Source organism: Cebus imitator, unplaced genomic scaffold (assembly GCF_001604975.1).
Source record: "Cebus imitator isolate Cc_AM_T3 unplaced genomic scaffold, Cebus_imitator-1.0 Scaffold421, whole genome shotgun sequence".
Lineage (NCBI taxonomy): Eukaryota > Metazoa > Chordata > Mammalia > Primates > Cebidae > Cebus > Cebus imitator.
The window spans coordinates 1,117,636-1,145,013 of record NW_016107736.1 but is presented as its reverse complement, the minus strand read 5'-3'; the positions used below and the strand labels follow the sequence as shown (position 1 = coordinate 1,145,013).

Genomic DNA, 27,378 nt, shown 5'->3' with positions numbered 1-27,378 from the left:
TTTTGATTTGCATTTCTCTAATGACCAGTGATGATGAGCTTTTTTTCATATGTTTGTTAGCTGCATAAATGTCTTCTTTTGAGAAGTGTCTGTTCATATCCCCATAAGTTGATTTCTTTAACTTGGGACTTTGTTTATAGAAATTGAGAAGGACTGAAACACTCTGAATAAACTACACACACATATTTATTAAATAGTTAAATGGTTAACAAAGGCACATCAATAACTACTTACTATATAGAAATACATATAATTAACACAGATACGATTCTCCCTTAACAGCCATTTTTTCCAACAAAGAGTTGTTCAATTCTTTCTCATAAAGGCTAATGGCAAAGTCTTAGTCCCCATCTTATGCATTCCCACCCTCTTCTTGAGAACTACATTGCCTACTATACCTCTATGAGTTGATCATCATCTTCTGTAGCCATAAGGTCTCTAGAAGCATGCTGACTAGAGGATCCTCAGATTATTTCTCCATTCCCTCAAGTCCAGTTTTTAATGAACAGGCTGTCTGCTTTAGCAGGTGCTGTTACATCTCTGCATCCAGTTACTCTGATTTTTTAAAAATCAATCTTTCTTTGTACTTGTACATGCATGTATTGCATTACATCATGTATGAAGAGATACTTCCCTCTCTCTCATCAGGAAAACTGGATTTGTGTGCGCATATCTGTTGCACTTAGCACTATATGCCCTGCCTGCCTCTTCACTGTGTTCTTTCCATGCACAACACAAAAATGCTGGGCTACACTGACCAGAACTGCCTTTGTATACTAATTTCTGTATCCACTTTAGAATGCTGTGCTTTTGCTTTGGACATGTTTGTACAGATGGGAATCAGAGAGTCTGTCCCTCTTACAAAGCTCACCCTATTTCCTGGTGGCTGCCCTTTGCATCCAAAATCCTGTTTGGAGCTTTTGGCTTTTATTCCGGAGACACCCACTGTCCGTCTGCCTAAGGGAGTAGTGTAAGTCAGGCACTGAAAGGAATAGCTGGGAGGGTTTAGTTAAATATGCATTTCTAGTACAGGAAAGAGCCAAGTAGAAAATCAGAGGGTGTGTGTCCATCTGTTGAAGTTTAACAAATATAGGCATTAAATTAATCCAGAATTATAATCATATATCTGGCCTGTCACTGTATTATGCTCTTTACAGGTGATGACCATGGGAGTACATTCTGGTCAGTGGAATTTTAGGATGTTCACTATCTAGTCAGTATTTTAGGTTCATTATCATATCAGAACTTTCCTGGTAATAACAAAATTATGAGTCTTCATTTTTTAGCCTTCCTGAGGTGGTGAATGACTGCACTGCTTATGGGAACTCCATCTCTGCACCTAAACACTGAGATTCCATGCCTAGAAGTTTGCTTAAGTAAAATAAATCTCCCTTATCTATGCATGTAGCTGTCTGATATTTGCCCATGGGAAAGTCATGCCTTTTTAAATGTGAACACTTCCATGAGGGGCAGCACATTTAGTACGGCCATTCTTGAACACTATAGTGTAATTCGTCTCTTAGATTTCAACTATGAGCAGTTCTCTATAGTCTGAGAAGCACAACAGGAAAGTACTGAAGGGGAAAATTCCAGATCTATCAGAGAAAGCAGGCCTGATAAGTTGCTATTATGAGGATTTTTGAGGGCCAGAGGCCACCATGAGGGATGAGAAAAGGATGCTGTGAAAAGAATTTGAAAAGTACCCAAGACAAACTTGGTTTACATCTGGTTTTGCCTGTGGGTCGACTTTCTTCCAGCCAATAGAAACTCCAAGTCTCCACTTTGATGATGGTTGGGAATGCTTGCCATGAGTTCTTACCTATCATTCAGCAGCTTCAAAGAGAAAGACATTAATTGAATTCTGAAGAGGCCAAAGACTTCTTGTAAATGTCTGTATACTGAACTGGTGTTAGTGCTGGTATTATCAGACTCACAGAAATACGTACAACACATTAAGTGGCTCAAAATTGGCTCATCAAGAAATGCCATTGTGGGAATCACTTTAGAAATAGTAAAACAGGGCACAAGGGGCAAGGGAACTATGTATAGGGCAACTGACACTTGACAAGGACCCAACCTCCTCCCTAACCCTCTTCACTGTTAAGAGACACATCAGTAATACTTTGCTCTGCCACAGCCTCTGATCTAAACTTTCTTCACCCCAGTTTTCTATCAGCCCGACTCCAGAACAGAGGTCAATGCAGAGAAGTTCCAGATTCACGTTTTTGAAGCATTTTGAAATAAGGCAGAATAAAGTATTACCGAAGTACATTTACTTTCTTAAACAACACAAATGATCATCCTTTTATTCCTGTGCATTTGTTGAAGATAACCAATTTTAAGTGAGAGAAAACATTTTAATGGAAAAATTCATGCATCTCATTGTTATGAAACAATTGATGCCCATCTGGAAAGTATGAAATGAACAACACTGGTTTCATATGTTCCACTGGGGATGCAGGATAGAAATGAGTAACTGGCAAACAGAAATTTCTAATAATGTATCTTAGAATATGCCTTAGGATTTCTGAGGCACAATAGAAACTAGTAAGCTTTCTCAAAAATTTTACTTTTCTTTTACTAAAATAGAAGTGTCTTGTGTTAATAACTTCAATCTTACACGTGTAATAGGCCTAACATGATGCATGTATTATCTACATAATTCAAAATACTGATGTTATTATTGGAAATAAGTTTACTCTATGTATGAAATATAACATGAGCCAAATCACAAATTTAAATTTCATTTTAGAATATTAGGATTAAAATATTAGAACATGAGTAGCCTTCAATGAACTCCTAGTGAATATGGATTCATAAAAAAGACATAACAAAGAAGTTTATGCACTTTATTAAAAGAACAAAAAATAAACAAAGAAGTAGCATACTAAAATGAGTTGCAAAATGTGCACTTTTAAACATAAACAAGCACTACAGCACTATAACTTGAAAAAAAAATCAAAGCATCTGCAGCTGAAGGAATGAGCTATTGCATTTGGGAGGAAAAATACTACGGGAAGAATTTGTACTCATGAAATATTCTGGTCATTATTTAAATCTATAATGTTGCACAGGGCTAATAATTTTCTTATATGTATTTTTAATTGCCATTTTCCACCCAAATTATGTGCTTCCATTTTTCACATTATTCCAAATTGTTGTTATATGAAGGCATAAAGTTAGCCCTGTAAAAAAGAATATATTTAGGAAAATCCTTTAAAAATTTTTAAATTTAAATCATTGTAATTTGGGAGCATGGGAACAAATGGCTCATTTTATGTTAAAGCAGCAACAATAATATTAAAAAGAAATTCAATTTGAAAAGGGCATTCATTCTCATAATCCAGTGATATGATGGTCATATCATTCTCTCAACTGCTAGATACAAAAGACATAGCAACAAAATAATTTGTTTCCATCACTAACATATAGCATCTCTACACAGAAATAAAGCTCTGGAACCATGCAGTTTTATGACAGATAAATCTTTAGCTTGTATGCTTTGGGAGAAAAAAAGCACTGCTTAATAGTTATGTTACTTTTAGGTCTTGTTACAGAGGTATTTTTTTAAAAAACTAATATGATGTAGATGCCTAGCGAGGATTTTGCAATACCTGCAAAGAGCTGTGACTTATTTCATAGTGATTCAGTTTTTCTTTACATATATAATAATTGTGGATGGATTCTATTTAAAGATAAAATTTCTCTTCAATAATCCAGCTTTTGAGTATTAGTGATTCTCTTACAGGCAAGAACAAGCGAAAGGGCTGGAAACAGCACAAATTAGTCAAACTAAATACTTTCTTGAGCTTAGTAATAGAGGATTTTTTTTTTTTGGCCTCAGTTACATGCATTTATTATAATTAATTCCATAATTTTTCTTATTTATTGAAACACAGCCTCTATGATGAAACCCCAGAGTATGACCTGGTGGCTGTCAACATGCACACCATGCCATCTACTCTATCTTTTGTGATGCTTCTATGGTTATTCCTACTAATTTATAGGTGATTTTTCCTGACTTAAAATGCCATATCTCTATTGACCTTAGAAAAATATATTATTGAATCTGGAAGATTCACAGAGAAATGTCCATATCAGTACACAGGTTAAATTGGGAAATTATGTTGGAGATAAGACTGAAGTTGGAGTTCCTAACTACAGAATGAAGGAATGCTTACATTTTATATCAATGGAAATGCTGGTCAGATTGTCAGGCTGTTTGTTGTATGACTAACTCTAAGTGATTATGGGCTGAGGGAGAGAAAATTCTAGCCAACTGGCCCTGAGGTATTGGACAACTGTAAGGCTTGGATTGCTTTCTGGCTTTGGTTTATTTTTCTTTCTCTGTAAGTAAGAACTATCAAAACGAGTAGCATAGCAACTCTACCAACCCCAGGATGGGCTCCTTCTCTAGGTACTCAAAGTACCTGTGGGGATTAGATGCTTACCCTTTCTAACTTTGACCTATTCTAGGTCTCATTGCCTGGGGGCAAAAAGAAAGTTAAATGGCTATCTATAGGTGTTGTGGGAGCTAAAATGGGCATAGATGGTCAGACTGAAACACTCTCTTCCAGCTCCTGTGTTACATAAGATTTTGGCTGGTTCTCTTCTGTTTAGTTAAAACAAAACAGTGGGAGGCTGAAGTGGCACAGTGAAATACTTTGTAATCTGTTAAAGGTAGGTCAGAAAACAGCTTCCACTGAACAGGTACAATGTAAATAAAGCCAGTTATAAAGTTGTGCCAGGGGCATTTTTTTTTTCCTTTGTTGAAGGGAATGAACTGCCCTATGCTGGCCATCCTTAACCCTTAAATATAATCTTTCAATGGTTGCCAATTTGGTTTTGGTAACTGGATCTTAAAGGAGGAACAGTGGTCAGTATTAACAATTTGATTGTCTCTTAAATATCTATTAATTGATAAACATTTTAACTGACACATATATCAGCTGATCACTGTCTTTGAAAGATGAAATCGGATTCTATCATAACGGGACTAACTATCTTGTAACAAATGAGGTATTTCACTGCTTGCAACCACTGAAAAAGGAAAATTTGTTCTAGAAACCTGCCTGGGGTGTGTGTGTGTGTGTGTGTTTTATAGTGGTGATTAATTTAAAAAGCAAACAATCTTTGCTAATGATCTTGTTAAATGATAAAGCTATTCTACTCCTGTTCAGTGCTGTTAGCTGAGGTTGACCTGTTACTTGTTACTAGCCTTCTCTTTTGGTGACCTGTAGCAAACTAGAAAGCCTCCATAACAGCAAAGCAACTTTATGCTTTAGTTAAGTCTTAGAGCAAAAACACCCTCCTTTTCAAAGCCTTAGAAATAACTCTCTCTTACTAACTTTTCCACTATTATCACAGACTTCTTACATTTAAAAAAAGCTCCATGGATTGCTTTCATGGACTATGTACATAAGTGCAAAAAAGGTGTGTCTCACACATCCGCACCCTAACTGAGACAGTCAATTAACTGCAGCATATGTTTCTTAAACACTGTTAAGGGGTCATTCCACAGTATCTTTATGTATACTTTAAAAAATATGAATTAATTTCAAAAGAGGCTTTAGTCATGCTTGAATCCTCATGTACATATATTTGTGTATGTAATTCCAGAAAACAGAATTTTTGCAGCTTCAGCTATACCACTTGAATAAAGTAATTTTGAATAAAGTTATAAAAAAAAGTCAGGTAATGTATTAAAAATGCAATGATTGTGTTTTGAAGTCTCAATACTGTGGAATAACCCAATCCACACAACAAATTCTATAAACTATCAAGCCTGATTCTAGAATCCATGTGTTATAAACTTTTTCACAAAAAGTCACACAAGGACACAAATTCAGCTTTTATATATGGGCCTTTGGGATTAAAAAAAGGACTCAACCATGTCTGTTTTCAGTTTTGAGCTGTATGTTCTCCATGCTCATAGTGTCACAAACTACCTATAGTTTACAAGTAAAATGTTCAGACACACAAATGTCTAAAGGTAGCCATGTTGTAGTTTTGTCGCCAAAGCAACAACTAAATATAATTAGTTATCAATGATTATTTGTATATAAAGTTACATTTGTTCTTAAATTGTGAACTGTGAAGGAAAATTTTGGACTATAATCTGTATCTTGTCATACTTCAGTGTCAGTTCAGAACCTAGCTAGGTGAGCTGAATCCATGCAGTAAAAGCTTAAACTTTCTTTAACTTTCCTTCAAAATTAAATTCATTAGTTACTTAGAGCTACAGAAAAGCAATAAAATAAAACCTTAAAAATGAACAATAAGAAAAATAAAAACATGGTACCAATTAGTGAGTTATATTTACAGTTTGATTAGGCTAGCAAATAAATTTACAAAGAAGTTGTTATACTCTTGGACATGCTGTTTATTCTAGTGCCTTCTATAGGCACTGGTTAAACAAGTCTACTGTCTATCCATCGGAATTGGGAAATCAGATTTCCCTAATAAATTTTACCTATTTCTATTTCAATTTGTGTGAAATGTATTTGAGAGAAAAAGAATGAGGATTTCCGTTTCTAATTATTATGTACTTCATAGCCTACCCTACAGACTAAAGGAACTCCGAAAACTTGTGGCTGCATTTTACCTAAGAGAATCCTCATGTATACTCTTCAAAGGGGGACAGAGAACCAAATAACATTTCAAGTAGCACAAGGACTTTCTCTCTTATTTAATAAAATGTAATAAGTATCATTCATTATTCAGACATCACTATGCTTATTGGTAATGCTACTTAAAACAGATTCAATTTGCAAAGATCAATTTCATTCTGTTTCTGCTGATGGTAGGGAGGAGGTACTTGCTTTTTCCTAAATTGGAGAGCAGGTGATTTGAGGCCCTCCTATTAGTGAACACCGCCTAGTGGTAAAGGACAACACTTATGGCAAGATCAAAGTGCTTCAGCATGTTCAAAAATGGATGGAGAAAATTGATGGAGTCGAGAGAAGATGACTTTCCACATCATGATTAACTACAAATCAAAGGCTCTGATCTAGAAAAGTGAAATGAAATGCCACAGCTGGTTCTGGAATCATGCTCCAGTTGCAAAAGTAAATGCTGTATTTAAATAGCAATTTTATGAATCCATTTATTTTAATCTTAATCCCTCTTTAAAATACATGTATGTTATGGTCACGTAGTACTTTTTTAAAAAGTTGACACTACTAAAATCCTCTTAAAGATAACTTTTAGATTATTTTCTCTGTATACATGACCCTTTTTATCCAAGTTTCAGCACTCTTGCATATTTTTGCAAAAGGCTGAGAAAAATGGATGAAAGCAATAATTTTGGATAAATAAAAAGAAGCCCCTGTAAAATATAAAGCTTATAAAATGTTAACTAAGAATCATAAGTGATTAGAATTTTATATATACAATTCATTCAGTAAATTTTTGTTTAGAGTCACTGATTCGCTTTGTGACTTGTCTTTTTAAATGGAAATTTATAGTCTAGTGACTTATCTTTCTTCTTTTCTTTTCTTGAATAAAGACAATTTGAATAAGTCATTGCACATCTAATTTAAAGAGTGCCATTTTAAATTGTATGTTTTTCTCTCAAAACTCTTCAATTTGATCAAAACTTTAGGGCTTTGAGCTTTCTTTCTTTCTTTACACTCAGTTACAAAGTAACTTTTAAAATGCCAACAATGTAGAAAATTGTGGCACCAAAAATACGATCACCCTAAATATCTCTCACTGAACTTTTTACTAAAAAGTAAGTCATTGTTAATGTCTTCCAGTGGTTAATGCAACATGAAAACAGCTATACTCTAGGTTATCTATGGCCTATGTACATCTTTGCCCAAAGTTGAAAAAGTTAAGTGAGATAGTACGTTGCATGCAGATGTCAAACTATACAAAAGTTCATTTTGCACAAAAAAGTTCTTGTCTCTTTTAAGAAATATATGCATACTAGCTCAGGTGCATCCCTCCTGGATTCATGTAATCAGATCTACTCTTGTGGAGAGGCACTGGCACAGATCATACAAAACTCAGTTCCATACGTGAGCAATTTCAAAAAGGCATATGCTACTTTCTTCTATAGCAAATGTTAAGATTTCAGAAACAGAAATTAACTGGTTCAGAGAGTCCATAGGTAAAAGTCAGGACAACTCTTGATCTCTAATCCCACCAACACTGTCAACAGCTGACAATGGATCAATACAAGCAAGGCTGTTTAGAAAGCACTGTTGATCAAGATTTGGATGGATAATTACGATCAACAGAATATCAATTCCCAGAAAGCTAATTTTGCTCTCTTGTATTCTGAGCCAAATGGGTCTGCCTTGGGAGAGAGCCTCAAATGTTCTGAAGCACAAAAAACCTGGAAAGAAGGAACAATTGGAGGCAGGAGATATTTCTGGGTCCCACAATGGCTAGGTAGCCTTGGGCAAGTCATATGCCCCTGACCTCGGTTCCATCAACTATGAAAATTATTTTGCTAACTCCATTGTTCTGTGATTCAAACACTTCTAGCCAGGTTAAGGCATCCTCAATCAGATTTACTTTTTACTTGTCATGGTTTTATACTTTCTGGTGGAAGAACACCTATTTACTAGAAAATGTTAAATCTATTAGTTGATGTAAAATATCGTATGTTTCCACCACTGTATAATAATAGTAACATTAATAACTGAGTAGAGTGGATGAGATATGTCACACACCACAGGAATTAATTACTATTTTGTTATAAAATTATTTCATAGGTATTAATAATGTGAATTCAGTTGAGCTCTGAGGAGTATAGCTACTCTGTCTCATCCAAAGGGTGCTAAAACCCTCTTTATTGTCATTTTCAAACATATATAAAGGCAATCGAATCCAAACAAGCAAAAAAGAGGCATGGTTATAATGTGAGAGGCTCTAATGTTAAAGTTTGGGCAGGGGGACACTTGCCATATATCACAGATGCTTTCTCCTCCGCTGAACTGTTTAACAAAACGAAACTCAGTTGAACTGAAGCTAAAGACAACTACAACCATCTTTCCCAGTTCTTTTGACTAAATCAAGGAATAGTTGTAAGTGCTTCCCTGTTCCTGTCCTAGCCATTTCTCCAAACCTGTACTCAGGCTCCTTCTGTGATCAATACAGAAGATAGTCCATTTGAGGAGGAAAGTCCTCATTTGTAACCAATTGTCTTTCACCCTGACTGACTTTTACTAGATTGCATCTTATTTGCTATTCAAAGAGTAAAGAGCATGAGCCATTTGCATTTGGAAAATGGCACTTGTGTAAAAGGTGACACAGCCATGGTTTTACACACTTTCCTCCAGTACGTAAAAACTATCTCCATGCCCCCATCTCTCTGTTTGATTTATAACTTGTAATTAGCATATTTTAAGCTCCCAAGCATCAGTTTTTCAGCTGAAGATGACAAATGGCTCAGTTTTAGACACTCAACTTAGGAGACAGGATTCTCAAGCCACACACAAAAAAATCTAATGAGGACTTTACATAACTTTTAGTATAAATGCTGAGAAATTCATTTAAAGGTAAAATCTTATTTTCCAAGCTATTTAAGAAAAGTGAATTAGGGGTTAATGTTTTATGAAGTTCTCTGCTTTGTGCAGGTAATTATTTCTCTCTTTAAAAAATCTAGCAATTTGATTGTATTATGCAATGTAAGATCTGCAGGTACAAATTATACACATGCATGTTAATGAGCAGGTTTTGTGCACACTCAAAAGTGAGGCATTTTAAATGTCAGTCCCAAGAAACCTACAGAAATATTCTATATAGAGAGAGCATATTTGCATGAAATTGTCATGTTTTTAAGCATATACTTTTGTTCCCCACTAATAACATTTTAGTTGAAATCAAATACCACACATATACAGCAAAACACTACAGCATGTAAAAACCTTACATAGCACAACACAGTACAATACAAGAAATGGTACTGAATATATTTGTTACATTCTGAATCAACCCAATAGACTATCTTGTAAACAAAATCAAAAACAGATGAATAATTTATCCACTAAGAATGTATACAGTAAGCCAAAAGCTCACTCTGGAAATTCACTTAGCATGGTTATTAGAAAATGACAAAGAGTAATGTAACAAGTTACCAAATTTTATGGTCATGTTCTGCTTGATAATTCAAATAAGACGGATGGTAGTTATTAGTTTTCTATTCATGTTCTGTTTAACATCTCCATTGATTTTTAATGCTTTATTTTTTATTTGAATTTGCTGGCTGGCAGGTTTGCTTTGCTTAATATATTGACTGTACCACGCTTATTGTAGTGTTGGTAGAAGAAGAAATACAAGAATATATATACAAAGGCCATATGGAGGTTTCCATGGAAAGATTCTGATACTCCATAACTCTGCTGTTCAGTATTTCAGCTGAAATGGAAAAAAAAAAGAAAGAAAAAGAGAGTGAGAAATATTGAAGGGTTACTGAACGAATAATCAATAGAGTGCAGGTCTTGTTCCAGTTGTGTCTGTTAAACAGTGCCAAAATATCCCCACTCTAAATTTCACATTGAAATGGGACTACTGAGAATAATCATGAAAGAGCCATGTATATATGATAGTCTATGGTACAATGATAGTCTATGGTACCCTTTGAGTGCTAATGTGGAGAACTGCCCTAAGCTAACAGAGACGTACTCCAACATTTAAGGCATTATCTATCTACTCAGTGCCAAAACTTTTCATTGAATGTCCACCCATGTGTCCACCTCTTTCAACTGGCATGTACTGAGAAAACATGTTTGCTACCAAACATTTTGAAATATGCAAATATTAAACACACTTCCAACTTTTTCTCTGAATGTTTTAGAGCCATGCAGAAATAGCCTAATTGTGAAATCTGGGCATTGTATTGTACAAAATTACATTTTTAAACTTTAGAGACATTTTCAGACATTTTCAATTACATATTGAAGTGATTATGTTCTACCAAATACCTCTATATTTGCTAACAAAATCAAGCAAAAAGGAATCGCTCTTCCCAAACATGCTCTGTTGGAAAGTTAATTTGACAACTTTTGTTTACCTTGATGTAAAGCAACACATGAAAGTTGGGCAAGTGTTGGCAAAACCTACATTCTCATGTTTAGTGCTATTCCCAAGCTGCCACTATCCCAAATGACACCCCTGGAAATGATTACAATTTATAGCTCCTTCATTTATCCTATGTACTCAAAGGTACCTTTTAAAATCCTTCCTTATGATCGAGGGGACCTATTTATTTAATGTCCAGTCAGCTATCAGCTTTGTCCAGAACACTTCGTGTTCTGAGCTCATGTGTCCTCAACAGGAAAGATGGGCTAGCTAGGATCTGGGGAATTAGTTCACTAGGTAACAGAACTGCTGCCTCCTTCAACCAAATGACACACTCCAGGTGTGAGAACTTCAAACTTTCGATGACGAAGATATGCAATTCAGAATTGGTACACTATTTTAGTAAGTCCCTAGAATTAATTAAAATACCCAGGAGTCTTCAGTGGCTTCAGAAGTCACATGTTCTAAGTGAATGGTTGCTCAAATGAAGTGTGTGCCACAATGAGCACCAGGCAATGAGGAGATCGAGGGTAAAGGAGGAAAAAAAATCCAACAACAACCACCAAAATTTTTAAAAAGAGACATGATTGGAATGAAAATAATGACTCAATTACTAAATTATGTCACTCAAAATTCAAAACAATGTCACATGAGAAGCATAGTCCTTACTGTGTTTAAGATAATCATCTCAGTGAAACCCTGAAATTTGATTTTCAAAAAAAAAAATGAAGCTATAAAATGGTTAAAGAATTACAACTCAAAAGTAATCTCTGCCTATGGCTAACAAATCATATTCCTTTAATAACAGGAAAACATTCAAGAATGTGTAAGCTCATTGGGAAAAGACAGTACCAGCTGTCATTGCCATATAAAAAATATTGCATATTTGCTCTCACATTTCAATTTGGAAAACTTATAGTGTGTAAATTAAACTCTAAGTCACAAGCAATGTCTATTAATGAAAATATTTGCTAAACCCTTTTAGTAAGTGCAATTGTGCAAATAAAAAAGGTAACCTATAAATGTTATTTATATTAATACTTAAAGAAACTTACTGTTCTACTGGGAACGTCTACATCTGTGAAACAAACATGCTGCTATTCAGTTCATCTACTGATAATTGGGGCATCTATAGTAGTAAAAAAGATTTTAGATTAAAATAGTTTCTTAAGATAATTCTGTTTTTGTTGTTACATATGTGGAACTGTTAGTCTGTAAGTATGGTTACCACTTTAATAAGGCAAAATGGCCCTAATATTATACAATACTTATTCTATGTATCTCCTTATAATTTCAATACTCCCCCCAGACTTATAATTTGCCTTGTAAACTCTGCCTAGAAATATCTAAAGCAAATAAAAATCAAAGAAACAAGCACATCTAATGTCCATATGAGAAGGAACTTCTAATGCAATCACTGGGAAATGATAAGGATATCTGTGTCTTGGAAAGAAATGTGGTATTTTGTTTTCTTTCCAGTGGATCTGAAGGGAAAGGTGATGACTGTACCAAGCCAAAGTTTAAACACAATAATCAAAAATGGCAGTAAAATAAATTCTTCTCTTGACCAATGAGGAAGCATTTAAGAAATATTAAGTATATACACTTGAGGATTGGTCTGCTACCAACAATTAGATATAGAATATGAAGAGCGACATCTGGTAACCAATTAGAAATGAGCAAAACTCCACTGATTCATCTTGGGATGAATAGCAAAGCACATACAGCACTCTAGAATATACACACAAATAAAAACTCTAAATGTGACAATGGCTTAAGAAACACACAAGAATCTCACCAATCCAAAAAGCATATACCGTGCATTACCAAAACATTGTAGTTATCTCGATCTGAACAGCTGAAATAAATGGCCAAACCTGATTGCCTGTAGTTGTTGCAGCGAAGGGAACGTTGGTGGCAGGTGTTGTTGCTGCAGACACAGTGGTAGGTGTAGCACCGTGCATCATGGGCACTTTCAGTTGAAAACCATAGAAGCAACACACAGGAGCGTGGAGGATTTATGCAACCATGATATTTATGATGGAATGAGGTGTGGTAGGTATCACAGCAACAAGCAATGTGACATCATAATGACGAATACATCAGGGTGTTCATGCAATCACAGTCAGTGCAAAGCAACACAGCATGGAAGGGGGAAAATTAAAAAGAGAAAAGGGGAAAGCCAATTATAGTTACCAATATGGAATATGGAACCATTCTAAACAATTAGTAAGTTTTCGAGCAGAATCCCATTGTAGTTTACTCAAAAGCCTAAATTTTTAGAAGGAGCTATAATGAATGCATATGAAAACAAAAATCCGATGTTACAGGGGCTATCTATCTATCTGAAGCTAAACAGACAAGTAACTGGATTGCACATTCAAAATGGAATTAGGGAATCGTAAATTGGAATTTACGCTCACTTACGGACATGAATGCTGTCACTAGATTTGCAAGTGCAAATGGACAGTTATATGTATACTTACCTGATCTGCATGCAAAGACATGATAGGTTGACTGGTTGGTATGTGGTAGGGGGGCAGATATGAATAATACAGTAAACGATGCATGCGGGGTTTTAAGTACTTCTCTGGCAAACTCCTAGGAAACTTTGGCCATTTATCAAATACATGGAGTACTTCATAGTAAATCTTGTCCTCACAGCAACTATTATAGCTACAATGGTTAGTAGCTATGAAATCTCTTGCAGGATGTTTTCTCTTTGTCGTTTCTAGTTCCTACCTCATTTAGAAAGTGTTCGGGTTGCTTTCTGATGTCTAGCTCATTTCAGAAAGCAAACTGGGGAATTAATGTGTGAATGGCAAGCACACATATGTAATAATTTATCATGTCTACAAAGATTAAATTCAGATTTTCTGAAAGTCTACAGAGAAAATGAATGGCCAGAGAGAGACTGAAAGAGAGAGAGAGAGAGAGAGAGAGAGAGAGAGAGAGAGAGAGAGATTGACATTTGCAATGCCACAGAAACTGAGAATATACCCCAAATGGTGATTAACAGAAACTCCATAGTTATCCCTTCTCCTCAGCTCTAGTTACCCATTGCCCAGAGCCATCCCTGTTGTCTCACATGCCAATTCTACAAACACTCTTGTTTTCCCTTTGGGAGTGCAGCAATTGTACAGGAAGCAGACTCACTGAAGAATGCAGTTTGCATTCCTAAGCAGAGCTCTGAAAGTGAATGGACAAGGGAACATCTCCAAGAAAGCTCACAAAATATGAAGGCAAAGACACATTTCTTAAACTTGCAGAAGTCTAATTGTATACATTACGATTACAATGTATACATATTGTGCTCCTGTTGGTATTAATAGAAATGTTTACTATTCCTACAGAAGACAGTCAACCCCTCAGTAACAGGGGCCTCACCTCCATTGCCAGGGTTCAGACCTCACTATGTTAGTGAGTGCTGCTACTATGTGGTTGTCATTTTGACCTTTATTCTCAAGAAGCCTCTTAGTGGTGCCTTTGAGGCTCTGTATCTACTCTGGTCCACCAAGGTGCCAAAGGTCAATTTGTTGCAAACTCTCAAAAGGGTGGGGATGGCCTGGATTGATATGAGATGATAGAATGGGACAGGGTGGGATCATCTCTCCTTGCATAAAACAGCGCTATTTTCTCCTGTTCCTGGTGCCCATGAGGACTGTAGGAGCTGTGAACTCCCCATTCCTTTCTCATGCTCTTCAGTATTGGGTGCTGAATAAAATGGCTTAAAGATGGCTACCATATTGTGTTAGTGACTAACAAGAGGATCTGTGTGCAACTGCTTGTTAAAAAATCACAGAACACCCAGAGTCATTTCAAAATGATTCTGTTGTGCCTAGCTTCTGTGCCAATGGCGCTTCAGGCTAGGACACTGCAGAATTCATTACAGAACACTGCAGAATGCTCTGACTGTGCTGAACTCATCCTCTTGCAACATGGGAACACTGAATGCTTTAAGTCCTATAGATAACTTTTTCAGAGAGGAATTGTTTCATTGTACTTTACGAGTTAGATATTTTAAGTATTTTACAATTTTTAAATAATACATGTTAAGCAAAGAACAAAACTGCCCACTCTGGCTAGTTTCAAATATTGAAAAAGGAACCTTTTAAAATATTTCAGTTGCTATTTTTAGGGTAGAAATAGAGAAATGACAGGGCCAGAATTTGGTCACAGTGGCAACCAACTAGAACTTGAGAAAGCAGGGCTATTTTGATGCTACAAAGACATAAAACAGAAAGCACCATGTTAAGCCTTAACATACTCAGAAAATTTCCAGCCACATCTTTCAGTCATTCATCTTTCATAGTCACAACAGAAAAACACATTTTTCAGATTAGAAAATGTTGAGAATTTTTGTAGAAAAACCTACCAATACTTGAAGCGGGTGCCATGCACAGTATTGGCCCTGTACACCACGCAGAAAAGCATGGAAAGTAAAGAAAAGAGATATTTGATTATTAAGGATTTATTGATAGAAATACATTTATTTTAACTAGAAAGATTATTTCTTTGCAATATCAATTACTCAGCACAAGCAAGTCCAACAATTTCCCATGTTTACAATTACAGATTAGCTTTAAGATCAGAAACCCAGGTAATCAAAATAATTCTTGGATTCTTAGGTACAAAATGAGCTATAATTTTTCTGTAAAAGAATCAGCTCACTTAAATTACATATTTATTGTGGACAAATGCATCCTAAATAATTTTTGTCATAAGAAAGATAATTTAAATTTATTATATGTACCATTTTTTAAATACACTCCAGAATCTTGTATCTGGTGTCTGTATTTCTGTTTAGAGTATTAATCTGTTAACACTGTCTCCTCCACTGTCTCATAGTCAGTAGGACTTAACTATGAATATATGGCAAACAGGCTTTCCCGTAAGAGAGACCTCTTAGCTGGACAGGCTTTTATGTTGCTACTAATTAAGGGGAAGGAAATTTTTCTAACATTTTTGCTTATGAAACTAGATTTTATGTTGGCCAAGTCTGGCAAAAAATTCAAACTTGGAACCAAAGTAACTGTAGTATTAAGAAAACCTATAATGAACATATATTTTATTATATTCAACCACCTTGACTATTGAATTCATTCCATAGCTATAATACAAATTGGAAGTAGCCAAGGTAGAGTGATCTAATGTGTAGGTAAGTTATCATAATTTTTGAAGAAAAAAAATGCCAGGAATAAAGTCATATCAACTCATACTGGTTTTATCTTTTACTGAATGGACATTATGTGGTTTTTTTCTTAGGTTGGGAGAACATGTCTAAATTGCTAGATATCAGCAGCTACTTATTATAATGGATGTAAGAAAGTGCTGAAGAATTCCATATTTCCTTTCAGAAACTATTATGTAAATGTATAAAAATTGTATAATTTAAATGATGGCATGAAGGATTACTGTGGTTACTAATTAAAGACGTGTTTTATGTTACCATTAAAAATTAATTAGCTGATTTATTTACTAATTAGCCAATAAGCTTTCTCAAGTCCCAGTATTAACAAGTATTTCTAAATTATTTTTTTGAATCTATGTTATTTTCATTTAAAAATAGTTTCCAAACTGGGGCATTTAGCATTCCGGCAAAAAACCAATCAAACAAAAAACCAAAAAACCAAACCTACTGTACTCCCAGTGGTTAGAATTTTCAACTTATTCCTAAGAGACTATATGCTCATTCTTAAACTACTAAACCACTGGAAGTAAATTATTTCCCCCGATATATAATATCTACTTGAACAAATTTCTGGCTTAACATTTTCTATTCAATTTGGTGCAAAACAGGCTTTTAAATATAGCTGAATGTAGGGGATAACAAAATATGCTGCAAAATGCCAGAAAATATAAATTGCTATGTATTTTATATTAACTGATTCAAGAGTTACACGCTAAAGCTATCTTTTTAATGTAAACTATACTATACTGTGCATTTAAGGGTAATTTTATTTTAACTACCTTTGGCATATCAAAAATATACAGACAATGCATTTCCACAATATTGAAGCTGGGAATTTTTTCTTCTTTTCTTTCTTTTTTTTTTTTNTTTTTTGACAGCACTTTACTGTCTGTGAAAATGATACCTAAGAGTCAGGGAATTAGTTTGAGACTAAACCAAGTGAATTAACCATAAGCAAAAACCAAGAAATACTAAACAGAAAAATGTTGATACCTTTTCCTAGTTTGATTTCAAACCGTGAATTTTCTTGAATTATAAAAAAAACAAGTAGTTCTAGATAACAGCAGACAAGTATAACTTCCTTGTTTTATTTTTAATCAAAATACATATCGACAGTCCCCCTACAAAAGCTCTTTGAAAGCTGCTTTGCATTGTATACATTCACAACATCACCAAGCTTGCTGCAGTGCCCAGAGCTGTGTTCTCACCTGCAGGGATATACGCCGGCTGGGGGAGCGGCAGGTTAGTCAGAGCCTGTTGGCAGTGAAAAACACCGGGATTGAAGACCGGGGTGGCACCATTCGGCTTTTCCAGTGCTGATCTCTTTGGTATCAGCTGCAGTGTACCAGGCTGCAGGGCCTGTAGGGCGAGAGATGGTACTAGTACTAGAGAAAGTAACAAATGTACTCAAACCAAGCAAGCACCATTTATATAAGGTATGTCCTGGAAATCCTCCATAACGGTATCTATTGGGCAAGACACTGGATAAGCAGTGGCCCAACAGCAAGGTAACCAACTGCAGAGATAAGGGGGTTCACAGCCATGTGCAGTGGCTCATGCCTGTAATCCCAACACTTTGTGAGGCTGAAACCAGCAGATTGTTTGAGCTCAGGAGTTTGAGACCAGCCTGGGCAACATGGCAAAACCCCATCTCTACAAAAAAAATAGAAAAATTAGCCAGGCATGGTGGTGCATTCCTGTGGTCCCAGCTACTTGGGAGGCTGAGGGAGGACTGCTTAAGCCCAGGAGGTCAGGGCTGCAGTGAGCTGAGACCACACCACTGCACTCCAGCCTGAGTAACAGAGTGAGAGCCTATCTTAAGGGAAAAACATAAAAGGCAGTCCACTAGATGAGCAGTAATCCAAAACAGAAAAAAATGCAAAAAAAAAAAAAAAGGTTTTCAACTTCACTAATTTAGACCTCATTTGAGCAGGATGTGACAGAAATCTATTACAGCAAACAATCATTTAAAACTAATATCTCAGGGATACTCATCTATGAATCTATAAAAGTGAGATTAGCAAAAACAACTGATATAGCAGGAAAGACATTTCTACCAGATAAAACTCCAATACAGATCTAGGACATAAATGGCACATAAGTGATAAAACAGATGTTGGTAGATGACAGTCTGACACTGTCATCCCATAAAATAAAATCCAATTTATACAAAGACTTCCAGTTCAAATCCTAAAACTGTATATTTCCTCACATGTAAGGAAGAAGCAAATGAATATTTCCTCCCCCACCACCTACCTCATCCAGATACTATATAGATAGTTAGCAAAATATATGCAGTTCTTATTCATAGAGGCTTGCTGTGCATTTCAGCATGTACCATTTGCTTTGTTAAGTTCTTGTAAGGTTTAATTCTATAAGCTGTTAGCATTTTTAAAGTATCCTTTCATGTCTACAGTTTTTTCAAAATCCCACTGTGCTTATAATACTCAGTCAAACTTGCCCCTGGATCATATTCTTTGGAGAAGTTTAACACTACTTTACTTTTTTTTTTCTCTCTCAGTAAATTGCACGTTACTTAATAAACATGTCCCAGCAACAACAATTAGGTATGTTCCAAATTTTTAAGGAAACAGGAATACTTGTGTTCAGTAACCATCCTGCCACGTGTCCAAAGGGTAATACCATGACCTCGTTCCTGTGAATAACAAAGGTCTCAACGTATCTCTATTTTCTTTTGGGAACTCTAGGTTAATGCACACATTGTAACAGGTCTGCTTTTTATTTCACCTAAATAAAGAGAAGCATGCCAGAAGAGTAAGATAAAATAAGTTGAGGAATTTTCGAGATATAAAATTTCCAAATTTATCCCAGCGGGCCAGATGACAAAGGTCAAGACTAAAATCACAAACCATAAAACAAAATCTATCATTTCAAATGCTTTTTATCACCATTGGGAGAAAATGGTTTTGCTGAACATTTTAACTGACTAAGGCAGAAGGCTTACTTAATGGATTGTTAAAAAGATTTCCCTTTGGTATAAATGGGGAGTATCCCTTTCTCTTGAAAGTTGACAGCATGCTATGATCATCAGAACCACAGTTATATTGCCTAGCAAACTACAAATTGGGGCGAAACCTAGATGAACATTTGACAGGTAGATGCTGGTAAGGTAGTACGGCTTGTTTATGGCTGAGGTTTATCCTGATGGGTCAGTGCCCAGTTCCGATTGGGTGGTACTTGTACTATTAAACTCATAAACCTGTCAAAGAGGTGAGAGACTGTGGATGAACTAAATATCAACCCTTCATGTCTTTTTTTGTTTATTTTTTAATACAAACTGCTTTTTGTGAACTCAACCTGAGCTATATATATGAACAAGGTAAAAATCTCTTCTACAAAGCATGTCCCCTATGAGTCCTTAAAAAATACAAAAACCTTGAATTTCTTCGTGAATCCCTCCTTTATTTAATCTTACCTCTATCAAATTCCTGTGGGCCAACTTGATCTCACTGCTAAGATCCTGCTGTGATCAGTTACTTAAAAGGGAATTTTATATTGATATTCACAAATAACAACTGAAGACCTATGATGTAATATTTAGCTCTCTACATGGAAATTTGGGGCTGACTTGTAACCTTTGCATTCTATCAAACGCACTCAAATAATCAGAAATGGACAGCTGCATACAAAGCCATTTTCATAGCTGAAAATTCTCCCATTCAAAAGCATTTAAGACAAAAAGCATTGGGTAAAGTCTTTTTTAACATTCATTAACAGACTACATTGTTCCGATCAAGGGAGAAAATAAGTTTGTTCCAATTTGGTGCTCAGATCCTTCACGATGTAATGAGTTCAGTTCTGAAAAAAAAATGCGGAGCCAGTCCGAAAATGGTACTGTGTCCTTGAAACCATAATCTACGACGAAAAGTAGGAGAAATTTGCAGTATTTGGCTTAGAGAGGAAACATGACAGTCACTCTCACTTGGAACAGAGATTGACTTCTTTTGTGAAGTTCCAGTTGCAGCAAGATAAATTTCAACTCAGTATGAGGAAAACCTTCTTATGAGGGATGTTTGAAAATAAGTGTCTCTCTGTTGTGAATAGGCAAAGTCTGCCATGGGAGTCTGAACTATGAATGTTTGCGAGGAGATTTAGCTCACAGTGCATCTACTAGGCTTCAGGGTCATTTCAGTGCTTTTTCTACACCCAGGGAACATGAGGTTTCCTGTGGGTTTTGTCCTTTATTGGGGCTGTTATGCCTTATTACACAAGGAAAGGTCCAGGTAGAAAAAGAAAGATATAGCAAGCAGCACATTAAAACAATGGACAGCTGTGGCAAACTTCAGTCACGAGAATTGCTCGTTTTAAGCGATCACACTGCAGTGTTACACAAGTATTTCTCCTGCTTCCTACCTTTCAGTGTTACTAAACAGCACTAACTGTTCCCCCAAAATTGGCTTTCTACTGCAACTTAAAAGTTAGGCCTCTGGGCCGGGTGTAGTGGCTCATGCCTGTAATCCCAGCACTTTGGGAGGCTGAGGCAGGTGGATCACCTGAGGTCAGGAGTTCAAGGCCAGCCTGGCCAACATGGTGAAACCCCGTCTCTACAAAAACATGCAAAAATTCACCAGAAGCAGCGGCACGCGCCTGTAGTCCCAGCTACTCAGGAGGCTAAGGCTGGAGAATTGCTTGAACCTGGGAGACGGAGGTGGCAGTGAGCTGAGATCATGCCACTACACTCCAGCCTAGGTGACAGAGCAAGAGTCCGTCTCAAAACAAAAAAACCAACCAACCAACCAATGAACCAACCAACCAAACAGACAAAAAAGTCAGCCTCTGCTTCCAACCACATAAAAATTTCCCTCTAGACTAAGCAGGCTGCTCTCCTTGATACTATGCTTCCAGAGAGGAAGGTGGCCTTAACCTTTAGGAAATTGGAACCTACTTAATATCCTATGTTTTAAGTGCGTTGTTTTAAAAGGGAGAGATAGCAAGGGGAGAAATGCCAGATGTAGGTGATGGGGAGGAAGGCAGCAAATCACACTGCCACGTGTGTACCTATGCAACAATTTTGCATGTTCTTCACATGTACCCCAAAACCTAAAATGCAATAAAATAAATAAATGGAAAAAAAAAGAAATAATACATAATTATAAAACCTGAATATGTTAACTTAAAAAAAAAAAAAGGCATTAAGGATGTTAGTAGCAAAGTGCCCATGAAAGTGGCTCACAGAGCAGAGGCAACTTTCTGCCTCTCTAGGATATTGAGGGTAGTGAAACTATAAAAGCACTCAAAAATAGCTGACTGTTTAAATCATATAATTTATCCTTTCTCTGAAAATGGGAAAAAGAGCACAGTAGGTTAAAGGCATTAGTAAAGCTTTTAAATAATTATCTTTAGAAAATCTTAGTACATAATGTAGAATAAATAGGTTTGTTCTTTTCCAGCTTATAACCTTGACTGTTCATATTAAGGTCCACTCATGACCATCCATTATTATGGTTACAGGATATTAGACAAATTGAGGAATATACAAATCATTTACTCTGAAACAGGCCACAAGTGCAGGTCTTTTCTTACCATGGCAGCTGAATGGTTCATCTGGTGATGAGCTGCCTTGAGTTTGGCTTGCAAGTGTGCAGGAGGATGAAAGTACTTGCATTTCTCCCGGGAGCATCGACCTTTGATGTAATCCATGCAGATTGTCACAGTATTATCACCCACTTCAATCATGGAAGCATCAGTAGGGTGAGCATAGCGGCAATCGTTCTCCCCACGGGTACAATTTCCACGCTGAAATTCTCGGCAAACCTTAGAACACACACACGCATATACACACATATCATATTGATGACTGGAAGCTCACTGGCTTTTATTTATTTTGCCAGTGAATGTAAGAGTAATTATACATACATTGGATATATTATTTAAGAACAAATCTAAAAAGATAAAGAATAATGTAAAGACATATTCACTATGAGATGTGAACAGACAGAATTTCTATTCCCAGAAAAAATTGCTATTCTCTCCAAAGGAAGGTTGTCCTTACATTGAAATAAAGATGTTTAAAAGTATTACTGAAAACCAGTTTTAATCCTCCAGTTAATACACAGTCTTAAAAGTAATTAGTTGTTTTTAAAGTCCAAGATGAGTCTTTATCACACAGCAGTGCATTGGTGGTTTTCCATAGCCAACTTGTGAGCTATAACTGAGTTATATGTACAATCAAATTCTATTACAATACATCACCAGGCATTTAAGGGGCTGCAAATGGAGCTGACTTTGTAAAGAAAAGACTAGTTATTGCAATGTACAAAGAATAACAAGAGAAGAATGAAGGACTTCAATAAATCAAAAAGCTGTTTGAAATTTCTTTTAGATTTTCTTTTCTTAGGCATCTGGGGTATTTATTACCTAGCACATCAGTCTTAAAATGGAGAAAGAAGTTTAGGCACTATGAGACTTATATACCTTCTGTATTCATATAGCTTTACATTCTGCAATCATACAGTTATATTGTCTACTTTTTTCCCACTTTGATTATTCTAGCAAGTAGGGACTCATTAACAAATACAGTAATCTGTTTCTGAAAGCTGGAGCCTGGGTAACAGGAACATTCCCACAGAGGCTTCCTGTGCCATCTCACAGTCTCTGGCTGGGTACACTTAAAATATTGTTTGATCTGCGATACAGCTGAATCAATGCATGTTATATCAAGGTATGATTGCAGTAGTAAAATTATTTAACATTTTTCTGAGGTTATACCCCATAAGCTAAAAAAATTGGGTACTCTTATTTAAAACACACAACACATGGGGCTCTGAGAATGTTCCTTTATGCATAAGGTTAATATCTATTCTACAGGTATTTATAGATATCTTCACAAATACCTCCAGTTTATCTGAACGCATCAGTTTTGGGCCAATGGCTCCTGTCAATGCGAGAGGTGGGTTTCCAGGAATCAGAACAGGTGTATTTGGTACAAGTTCCGCGGGAACCAGGCCCATCCCAGGATGTGGTATGTAGGGATTGAAAGCCATGGGAGGATTTGGAAGTGACGGAGCCATAGGAAAAGAACCCTGTATGGTTAAAAGAGAAAAAAAGATGTTAGAGGTAAACAGATTCTTCCTATCATTACACATGGAGGCATTCTTTCAGAAACATCAAAATTACTTACGCCACATCAAAATCTACCATTGTTTCTTCTGATTTATTTTTAGTCTTATACTAATTGCCATATAGGAGTTGCTTTTAAGCCAACAGATCTCTTTAATAACTTTATTGTAAGCTGATAAAATAAGCCACATGATTTTAAGAGTCATGAATTAGCCAAATTAAATCTCATCGCTAGAGTCTGTTCCAAACATGTTTCCTTCAACTCTTTCTTTTTTCCCTAAAAGCCATGTCAACAATGACATTACATATATGGACTGTCTTCCTTGTTTCCTTACACAGGCATGGCCTTTGCGTTCAGTCCCTTTCCTTCCTCCTTCCTCTCCCCCATCAATACTGCTTGGCTGTAAGGCAGTGTGTCCTACCACAGGCCCCATCTGTACGACCAAACACTGGCTGTGCTTCTCTCTTCTTGGTCCGCTGAGAATTATGGAACACAGGAAGGAGTTCAGGAAGAAAGGGGTAAATTAGAAAAAGTGAGTCCTTTAATATCTACCTACAACGAGTTTAGTACAGTCCATTACATTTTGTTATTTTTTTAAATTAGAGGTCCTATTTTTGTTTAATTTTTAAGTTTTATGTGTACATAGTAGGCATCTATATTTATGGAGTATATCAGATATTTTGATACATGCAAACAATGTGTGATAATCACATCAGGGTAAATGGTGTATCTATTTCCTCAAGCATTTATCATTCCTTTGTGTTACAAACACTCTAATTATAGTTTTTTAGTTATTTTTAAGTGTACCAGAAATTATTGTTTACTGTAGTCATCCTAGAGGTCCTGTTTCACAAGCTAATCTGACTTGCATAGCCTTGTCTTTATCTAGGGGGCCAGATGATACTCATAGTTCAAAAGAAGGCACTAGAAATGCTACAGGAATCCCTGTTAGGCAGAAAGAGATAAGATAACAGGATTATATGGTATACAAACTAGAATGTAACTCGTAAAAAAAACAAAGCCTCCAAAATACAAAAAGCTATTACTGCTTTTTCTATTTTCAAAGATACTGGACCAAAAAGTTTAATATGTGTATTTCCTTTATTATTTGTGGCCATATTATTTATCACTTTGCTGTTTTCCAGTTTGTTCCACATGTGGGTATCTTTTCTTATCAATGTGGTTTTATTGCTTTGATAGTTCTCATCTCCCCTATAGCGCCCAACACTTAGTGAATGATTGGTTGACAGATATACTCAATGATACATTTTAAAAGTTTAATGAATACTAAATCATGACTAAATGTCGTATATTTCTAATAATGACTCTATAGTTATTGTGAAACTGGTGGTGTCTCACTGTGTATTACTAATCACATGTGTTTTTTCTTGCGTTTTACAATTTTTTCCAGTGAAAAAAAACCCCTGAATTTGTAGCATTTACCAAACTGTGCCCATATCTGCTAAGTTACATTAATAGAAACAACTCTAAATACAGATTGTGGAATATAAATTGAGGGGCAATGTATATTCATTGCCCCATCCCCACACAGATTTGAAATTGTTACCCACATAGCATTCCAAGAAGAGTCTGTTATAAACCATATTCAGCTTAGAAGGAAGCACTCCCCTATTAGTGTTCTACCTCAGGTGAGTTTATCAAATTAGCCGATTTCGACATCAGGAAGGGCAGGAAGGATCTGGCACCAAAAAACTGGCAAGACTCACGGGGGTAAGTAAAAAAGGCATGGTTGCCAAGACGTTTAAGTAGAAAGGGAATGCCAGGTGCCAGGAAAGATGATGGAGTAGTCAGGAGAGGGACTCTAAAGTTTGGGGGCAAATAGCCAAGGGCTGACCCAGTCTAACTAGGTCTTATGATGTAAAAGACTACAGGAATATGGGATACTTGTCATGGAATGAGATGTTAAGCTCAGGAACTAGCTGATGTGACATTATTTTATATGAAGAGAAGGAAATTTTCCGGAAACAGCCACCCAGGCAGGCTTCAGCAATAAAGCAGACTTTATAAATGTAATGATTCATAGTCATCTCAAGATCAGCAAGAATCTCTGGTGAGAAAAACTCCATTTTTGAAGCACACAATAGTGCACTTCACTTGAGTTTTTGTTGTCTCCGACTTTCCTGGTAAATTTCTCACTGAAGTCACTATCCCATTCTCCTGCATACGTTTTGCTTTTGCCTTTTACAAAATTCAGCAGGACCATTATTGCATCTACTAATTTTTGAACTGAAAGATCTGGAGGTGGGAGAATTTTCCAGATTAAAAAGTTATTAATCACTAATAAATGCTGATCAATTAACAATATTGAAGTCTAATATATGTCTAAGCAATGCTTTCTGTTTATGGTAGCTTTTTACTTCTGTAATTTTTTTCTTTTCTTTTTTGGGGTGACTCACCAGGGAAATTCTCCTAGCTAAATTCTGCTTTTTTGGGGGAATACTTTTAAACTTTCTTAGATTTGTTATTTGTTCCACATGTGTGGAAAATGCTATAAATTAATGGTTCGTCTATATATAAAATGTAAAGGGATTGCTGAAAGCATTTAGGTTTTTCAAAGGTTTTACCACAAACTATACTATGCTATCTTTAGATCTTAAAATTAGTGTCCTAGCTCTTCTAACTATTTCCTCCTTGAGTATGAAATACATTCTATAACACTGTTTACTGAGAAGAAGCAAGCTATTCCATTCTCAATCCTGGGGCAGAGGCAGGAACTCCTGAGTGGCTTATTTATTTTCAGTTGGACATTTCTGTTTTCTCACCACCACCTCTGCCCCAGGGTAACTACTCCATTTCATGAATTTGAACATTCAAGGGCTTAGCATTGACTAACAGCCACGGGTTAAATCAAGCAGCTTGCAAGCTCACAAGCTCAGCTTTAATAAGCAACTTTAATCCTGTCTCTACATATATCTCAGCCCTTGATGTCAGTTGAGCTAACATGAACCTATCTGTGGGTTAATTTTTATTGTACAGGAAAAGGTTTTAAATACATTGACTCTGATTTATCTTTATAGCCTGAAATGGTCTGAACACTTAAGTGTTTCAGATATTTAAATTCCAACCTAAATCATTTACTAAATACTTGAAAATAAGAGAAGGTTGTCCCTCCCATAACCAGGTATAAATTTTCATCTTTCTGAGTCTTGTCAACCAGCAAGAATGGTGACAACAGGCTTTATGAACAAGACTACCTAACAACTATTTAACCCCATGTCTCTAGCAGTATCAGTTCCTGCAGTAGAAATTCCCATGTGTTTCCAGTGACTTGCAGAGCACTTAGGAACTATCAGGCACTCAGTAAATGTGTCCTAAGAATTAATGAAATGTCTAGAGAACAGTGGCTCCTAATCTTTTTTGAGTCCATGACTTCTTCAAGAGTCAGATGAAGGCTGCAGACTCTGTCCACAGAAAAATTCATGTATGCAAAAAACGTTGCTTGTGATCCCAACAAGATCAAGGACCCCATGACACTCACCCCTGGTGTCGGGTTATGAACTATTTAGTGGTTAAGAATCTCTGTTCTAGAGTAAGGCTCTGCAAAGTAGGGCCAGTAAACCAAATTCAGCCAGCAACCTAAGAATGTTTTTTACAGTTTTAAATGATTGAAAAAAAAAAAAAGGAGAATAATATTTGATGAAACATGAAAATTATAGGAAATTCTTAATCCAGTGTCCATCTACAAATTTCATTGTGCTCATTAGTAGACCTGTATTACAAAAAACTGTAAATATTTCTTTCCTCTCTTGTTATATAAGTATCTATATAATACCCTCAACTTTGCCTCTTGAACCTCACGGCCTAAAATATTTATATCTAGCCATTTATAAGAAAGTTCACCAACCTTGGTTCTAAAGGATTTCAAAACTTAAAATTCTCCATCACTTTCTGGGGTAAAGCACCAATTACATATATAATATATATAAATATATATTATATATACCTATATATCAAGACGTAAATTTAATATTTGTAGCAAGATTCCACAAATTGAAAACATTTGGCTTTGTAAACCAATACTAAGGTATTCACTAAAATGTTCTTTTAAATACTA

General features: G+C 35.9%; 1 protein-coding gene across 12 annotated transcripts in view; it reads right to left on the bottom strand.

Annotated features, from left to right (window-relative positions):
• Positions 1–7,097: 7,097 nt before the first annotated feature.
• MBNL3 (muscleblind like splicing regulator 3) overlaps positions 7,098–27,378 on the bottom strand; it is a 109,688-nt gene continuing 89,407 nt past the window's right edge. For 7 of the 12 annotated variants that reach the window (XM_017509797.2, XM_037731807.1, XM_017509794.2 and 4 more), the window contains 7 exons: positions 23,077–23,265; positions 21,767–21,997; positions 17,431–17,581; positions 15,407–15,442; positions 12,909–13,003; positions 12,087–12,160; positions 7,098–10,368 (listed from right to left, as the gene is read on the bottom strand). In XM_017509797.2, coding sequence (XP_017365286.1) covers positions 12,104–12,160; positions 12,909–13,003; positions 15,407–15,442; positions 17,431–17,581; positions 21,767–21,997; positions 23,077–23,265 — 759 coding nt within the window. In that variant the 3' untranslated portion in view covers positions 7,098–10,368; positions 12,087–12,103. The remainder of the gene's footprint in view (positions 10,369–12,086; positions 12,161–12,908; positions 13,004–15,406; positions 15,443–17,430; positions 17,582–21,766; positions 21,998–23,076; positions 23,266–27,378) is intronic. The other 5 variants (XM_017509789.2, XM_017509798.2, XM_017509790.2 and 2 more) reach the window with 3 other exon arrangements.